This window comes from Polistes fuscatus, unplaced genomic scaffold, assembly GCF_010416935.1.
Source record: "Polistes fuscatus isolate 324 unplaced genomic scaffold, CU_Pfus_HIC Scaffold1, whole genome shotgun sequence".
NCBI classification, from domain to species: domain Eukaryota; kingdom Metazoa; phylum Arthropoda; class Insecta; order Hymenoptera; family Vespidae; genus Polistes; species Polistes fuscatus.
The window spans coordinates 12,357,593-12,365,284 of record NW_025112997.1 but is presented as its reverse complement, the minus strand read 5'-3'; the positions used below and the strand labels follow the sequence as shown (position 1 = coordinate 12,365,284).

General features: G+C 25.0%; 1 protein-coding gene across 1 annotated transcript; it reads right to left on the bottom strand.

Moving 5' to 3' along the window:
- Window positions 1-264: 264 nt before the first annotated feature.
- On the bottom strand, window positions 265-7,246 carry LOC122514693 (tyrosine-protein kinase receptor torso-like). The gene is made up of 17 exons (XM_043631664.1): window positions 6,913-7,246; window positions 4,832-4,861; window positions 4,007-4,138; window positions 3,793-3,919; window positions 3,599-3,706; window positions 3,124-3,194; window positions 2,903-3,065; window positions 2,620-2,780; window positions 2,403-2,529; window positions 2,173-2,213; window positions 1,857-2,085; window positions 1,427-1,599; window positions 1,186-1,315; window positions 1,048-1,103; window positions 748-962; window positions 479-616; window positions 265-391 (listed from the first exon to the last, which is right to left on the bottom strand). Exons 1-17 carry the CDS (start codon window positions 7,039-7,041, stop codon window positions 265-267), a joined length of 2,157 nt encoding a protein of 718 aa, XP_043487599.1. The 5' UTR covers window positions 7,042-7,246.
- Window positions 7,247-7,692: the final 446 nt, after the last annotated feature.

Here is a 7,692-nt window from a genome sequence, read left to right as displayed (position 1 = left end):
CACACGTACTCACGTATATGTGTAAGGGATTATATCACAGATTATTGTACGTAAAAATTCTTACGAAATAAATGATTTTGCACATGGTATGTATAACTTTCTCAAAAGATAATACATAGTAATAACTTGAATACTCGATGGTAATAGTTATTCTTATTTTTTTTGTTATAATGATAACAAAAGAACTATTTTAATCATTTATATAATTTCTTTTAGTTTCTTGTCCAAAAGCACTGATCTTTTTTTTTCAAGTTCTTGTAATATTTAGCTCAAATTTAAATATTTATTATCAGTATAATTATTAAGTAACATATCCAGATCATTCTTTAATTCCGTAAAAGTCGGTCTGCTTTGAGGTCTGATATGCCAACACGAATACATTATATTATATCTAGATAAAAAATTAAAACACTATGGTAATAGTCTTATTAAACAATTAGATTAAAATATAATATGTATGTATTTCATATAAACTCACAAATTTTCTCCACAGTTTGGTGGCTTTTCCATTCTATATCCTGTTTTTAAAAGCTTCAAGATATTACTTGTGGGAACCCCAGGATATGGTGTGCAACCTAACGTGATTATTTCCCATAAAAGAATACCAAAAGACCACCTGCAATTAAAAAAATACTTTGAAGAAAAACAGTTGTAACATTTTTTCCTATTAACATCAATTATTTTACGATAAAAAAAATATTGGATATTATTAATATAAATTAGTATTTCATAAATTAAAAGTATTACACGTCACTGTGAGTTGTATATATCTGATGTGTCAAAGCCTCGATTGCCATCCATTTTAATGGTAATTTTCCGCTTCCTTGTTTTTTATAAACATTTTCTTGATAAATATCACGACTAAGACCAAAATCTGATATCTTGACAATATTGTCAGAGCATACTAAAACATTTCGTGCAGCCAAATCACGATGTACTATTCGATTGATTGATAAAAATTCCTACAAATAATGATTTAGTGTACTATGTGATATAAATAATTAAAAAAAAAAAATGTTAATATTTAAATAGATTATTGAAAGTTACCATTCCATTAGCGATTTGCCTTGCAAAATTCAATAAATCGACCGCAGTAATATATTCTTTAATCAAATATTAAATAAATATTTATTTCATTATGTGATATTTAAAATCATAGTTACATATTATATTAATTCGACTTACCCTGTCGAATACCATATAAATGATTTTCAACGGTTTGATCAGTCTGATCATTTTCATAATTATGAAAACACTGTTCGAATTTAAATTGCGATTTATAATCAAGAATATCGTTTATCGTATTTTTCCATATCTGAAAAAACATGAAAAAGAAAAAAAAATATTTGTATTTAATTGTTAATACTAAATTTTTTCTTCTTTACGTACTCTAAAAGAATACGAAGAAAATATTTGAAGTCTCAACCTTTCTCAAATACGTTTGCAGATCTCCATTACAGCAATATTCAACGATCAACAATGGTTTGTTATACATCGTACAATAACCAATTAATGAAACTATATTTGGATGTTTACCAGCTGATTTCATTATTTGAATTTCTTTATAAAAGTTATTTACGTCATCGACAGTTGGATTATCTTTATAATGAATAAATATATTGATTAGATGATTAGATAAGTTTATGAATTTACGAATATGTAAATGAATATGTGACGATAATTGTGAAGCCAAAAAATTGAAAAATATGATTTTATAATTTATTTTATATTATAAATTAGAAAATAAATCATATAAATAAATAAATTTTTCAATTTTTTGACTTATATTAATCTACTGTCACAATTACCAACACTTATGTGTATATTTATTAGATATTTTTAGATGATTTGAATACTTTTAAGTCCTTTAACTGCTACGTTAATAACAGCACCGAAATCATCCCGAAACAATCCAAGTCTAACGATTCCATAAGCACCACTTCCAAGAATATCTTTTAATTGTAATTTTTTCGGAGATAATTCAAACTTATCCAATGGTAAAATAATTTTATTATTGTTGGATATGTCCTTATTTTCTTCTAATAATTTAGGCACACTAGTAGGAAATTCCTTTTGATTTAAAGCCTACATTCGTACATACAAAGAGAAAATATAAAAATCGTATTATTATATTCGTATTTGATTTGCACACGTGATTTGTTAAAATATTACCTGAAAATGCGTGTATTGTTTATGACATAAATTTTTTCTTCCTTTAAACAGAAACATACAAATTGTTACCAATATAAAAATCGTCATTATAATCACTAACGGTATCATGATGTTTTGAAAAAGACTGTATTCATTAACTAAACGTACCAAGAAAGCAAAAGAAATAAACGAATTAATAGTTAATTAATGAAATAACATTTTATTAAAAAATGAAAATCCATTTTATTTACCTAACATCACATTACAATCAGTTATTATTTTAGATACCGGACTAGAACCACCAATAGAATCAGCTATAATACTGACTTTATATTGTTGTTCCAATTTGATATTAATAAAACGAGCCTCGGTCGCATTCTAAGTAAAAAAAAATTTCTGAAAATTTTCTAAATAGTATTTTAACGAGATCCAACGAAAAGAAAAATAGGAATTGATCGTAATACAAACCCCAGGTACTATAAGTAATATTTTATCTTTCCGAAAGGTTTCTAATTGGATCGTATAATTATCTGGTTCTTTGCTAGGTTTATCCCAGTTAACGATAACATCGTAAAGACCATCATGTTTGTAAATATCTATCATGCGTAGTCCCTCGACCTTTTGCGGAGCTGTGATAAAATATCGTAAATCAAATTTATTTTATACGACACGATCAACATCTAATAATATATATATATATAAAATCGCGTTAATATAGTATAAATGATTTAATAATCTATCGTTTACTAACAACAAATCTTTAAATTATTATGCATTTCCAAGCAAGAAGGTGTAACAAATGTTAAAGTTGTTTGATCGCTGACGTTTTTATCGATACCATTCACAGAAGAAATATATACCGTTGTGTTCCGATCAAATTCTAAATTACGAAGATGGAAACTAAAAGTAGGAGCCTGGAACAAATTCCCGTGTAAGTAATCAAAAATAAATTACAATCTAATTTTATATTACCTTCCGGATTGTTAAGTATTTTAAATCGTGTTCGTATTGCCAATACAAAACATTATAATAACAACTTAAATCTGAAATATAACAAATATTATTCTACATACTGTGTTTGTGTACTAACATGTATATACAGAGTGTCTCAAAAGTTTCTTTAATAAACTGAAAAATTATAAATTACTTTGGCAAATATTTAGAGCGAGGGCAGATCTTGGGCCAATATTTGTTCTAACAACATTCTAACTGAAGATTGATATATTGATATAAAAAACATCGTAAATCTATTAATCAACCAATATTGATTTTTTATTATTCCTACTTCGGTAATGCAACTTTTGAAATACCCTTTATATATATATATATATATGTATATATAAATAAATGTACACAATGTCATGTTTATGTCATTACATTTAAATTATTAATAATAAAAAAAAGTCATTTGCATTTATAACACGACATATAAGTACATTAGCATTACCGTCCGCTGGTTCAAAACGAATATCTGCAGAAAGTTGACACACATTGGTTTTATCTATTTCCATTTTCAACAAAGATACGTTAGAAACTTTCTTCGGTACATAATCAACTGAAATTCCATTGAAATATACATTTGTTAATGGAATTCAATTCAGACTGACATGTACTTGAAAAATAAACAAAAAATTGGTTTACCATTGTAAGTTGAAAACCAATCGGATATTTCTGGTCGAGATATACCTTTCTCTGTTAATCTTCTCATACGAAATCTATAAGATTTGTTTGATATTAAATTTGAAAAGAAAGAAAATTTACCTTTGCTCTACAAAAATAATAAATATATTATTCATTGTGGTATAATTTTTTTTATATTTGTTCTTATCAAAGTATTATTAATCTATTTAATTACTATTTTTATTGTTTTCCAAATATGATCATTTGTACTTTGCTCGATAATATACGTTCCTGTATTATGCTTGATCATAATAGAATCCATTCCTCTACAATTTAAATTGATGTTTGCATTCGCATCTTCGTTTATCTGTGAATATAAATTATATCAAATTATAAAAAAAAAACTTTTAAAATCAGCTGGATCATTTCTTCTTGTGAAAATAATTTATTAAAATGATTAAATAATGCAAATAATAACAATAGTATCTCAATTTTTGAAACTAAAGAAAAACGACGAGGAAAAAAGGGAATTATTAACTCAACTATGTTTCGAAAGAACGAATATACTTTATATCTTGTCGAAAGCATAGCTTATCGCGACCTTCTTTTAAAACAGCGTACCTTTTGAATATTTATTATGGTTCGTAGTCCCCATTACTTTATATTGTTTTGTTTTGTTTTTCTCATTTTTTTTCGTCTATTGGAAAACATGAATAGAAAAATTAAATGTTACAATGTATTGCCTATAGACAGTTCGCGCAGATCTAAAAAAAATTCAAAATCAATGACAATATATTTTGATATATATATATATATGTATTTAAAAATATATCAATATATATATATATATATATATATATATATGTATATTGATAAATCGATAGAAATTTTCTAGACAACCCAATAAATTTTTACAATTTTTTTACAGATAAATATATACTTGGTATATTTAATATTATATATCGATCACATGAAAAGTTAAATACGATCATTAATAATAATAATGTCCTTTTTTCTTGTCTCTTTCTGAACAAAAAAATTACGAACAATAAAAACGTACCTTGTGGTAACAGGAATTTCCACACGATTCCTGAAAAATAAATAAAAGGGCTCCGTTATTGGTGATATCTATGATAATGATAAATATTAATAAAAGTAGAGAATATGAGAATAAGATGTACATATATATATATATATCTAAAGTAAAAAATTATGGAGATAATATAATTTTTCATCGTTGTCCTACGAGACACGTTTCGAGATAACGATTTCAATGACGAAAGATATTCGAAAGAAAATATGAAATTTCTTTTTCGTCGTAATCTAATTTAATTCTTTTAATGTATTTTTTGTTTTTTAAATTTTATTTTCTATAAGAGAAAAAGAGATCATATTTGTGCAAAAAAATATCGACGAATTTCATAGCATTTTTTTCATTTTTAACTTTTTCTCTCTCTCTTTTATTCATTGATTCTTTTCTATGTATATCCACATCGTGTATGTAAAATATAAAATATGCATTGACGTCGAAAAAGCCGTTGCATTAATGGATAGAATATTTAGTACGAAAGATTTCTCGTCTGAGACAATAAAATTTACAATACATTTAGTTGCAAAAGCTGAGAAAAATGATGCAGAATCATATATCTCTTACACAATATTTTCTATTATTAAAATATATATATATATATATATATTTTTTTTTTTTTAATTTTTTTTCTTTTAAGATAAACAAAAGATTGCAATCATTGTCAAATTTCAAATCCTTTTTAAACAAAATGTTGAACTATATCTCGTAACACAATGTTTTTTTTTATGAATTTCAATAACTTTTACAATTTAGATGAATTTCAATGAAAATATAGGAATAAGAATTTTATATAGAATCTTTTATTCTACTGTTTTAATATGTTATTTTACATGTATATAAAAATCATTTTTAAGATGAAATCATGATTGATTCGTTGTAAAAATAATCATTTCTATGCATATTAAAGTAAAACTTAATTTTTTAATTTATGTCTACATTATTTTAATATAAAAAGAATTATCAATATAAACACGAAATAAAAAGTTTAGATTATTATACTTCTCGAGACGAAATCATTACGCGTATTCGATACGTCCTATAAAACGATCTTTTTCCATACAAATTCAATCAAATTCTATTTTTAAATCTTAATTTTGATTATATATTTTGATATAAAAAAAAAATCCTGACTCCTCCTTTTACGTCAAAGCAAACAAGAAAAATGATCAGACTATTTGACTTATTGGATTAACGCGATCGATAATTCGTTCGAATAAAAATAATAGTTCAATAAATGTTAAAATATCCATATGTTCGTTGTTTACACTTTCGATATTTAATAACAACCAAGTCACGTGACAAAACAATTCTAAAAGAATGATGTTTAATTTTTACACGTGTACCGATAATTATGATAGTTTATGTAAATAAACAAAAAAAAATAAAAAAATTGATTACACGAATTATTTTACAATATGAATAATTGTTGACTTAACACACTATCATAATTACATTATAACAATAATAAATTATTATTATTATTATATATTTATTTATAATTAAAATGATATTAAATATAATTTATATATTATTATTTTATAATTCCGATAAAGTAACGATAACGTCTGATATCGACACTATTTAATATGCGATACTTTAAAATGTTTCTTCATCGATCCTAAACGATCTACGATCTATTTACATATGTAAATATACAATAATTGATCTGTTTTACAGCTTAATAAACAATAGAATAAAAGTTTTCAAAGATTCCAAGACGGGTTATGTTGACGCAGGTGTCGAAGTGCAAAAACAGATATTTTATAAATCGTATTTAAAAAAAAAAAAGAAAAAAAAGTAAGAAAAGGTACGGAATAATATGAAAAACAAACTAAAAGAGACAATTATTATATGTTATCCGTGGAAAAATTATTTCTAAATTTCTGAATAATTCAATGACCGTCTTTTAACTTGATATCGAAAAATATTTTACAACGAAATTTTCTTAAATTCAATTTAATTGAAGAATAATTATTCTCAATAAATTCGAACTTTTTTCTTCCTTTCTTCTTTATAGTTTTTTCTTACACCTTTTTATTTCATTAACTTACGTTTAAACAAAGTGCCAGACAATCATTAACTTCAAAGGCATTCACGAAAGATGATGATGGTTGATAATAAATCAGTATAGTCGTCGATAGGAATATCAAAAGAAAAATATTATTATTCATCATTGTCATCAATATGTCGTCGTTCTAATTAATGATCCAAAAAGTAATATATTAACTCGCATTTGTATTTCCATGCGAACACCATGACTCGAGTTACACAAAAAGAACGTGTTGGGAGAAAGAAAAAAAAAAAGAAAAAGTATAAACAAAAATAGAAGTAAACAAAATAAAAATGATCGGTGCGTGTGATTTATCGATTTTACTTTGATCTACCTATACATTAAAACTATCTATTTTCTCTCGTTTAATAATTTAAAAAAAAACAACATTCGTAGACCGTTTTCCGTATATCTCCTTTAACGCGTGAATGCTTACAAACTAAAAGGTATTCGCGTATTTCATGCAAATTAAGAACGCGATTCCCCCTTTAAAGAAGCACGAGCAATGTTTTATTCGAAAGTATGTATTTGTAGTAGTTATCCCCTACTACATACTACGCTTCGTAGTATTACTTTTAAAACACTTACGTGTTAGAGCTTCCTACATGTGAAAACCAAATGAAGGCTATTTTTTTTTTTTTTTATTTATTCCTTTGACGTATTACCCTTATTTATGCGATCTTGATATATCCTTACTTATACCATAGTTATTCTTATTATACCATTGTCTTTATTCATCTTAAGAATATTCAGTCAAAATATTATAAAATTTATATGTATC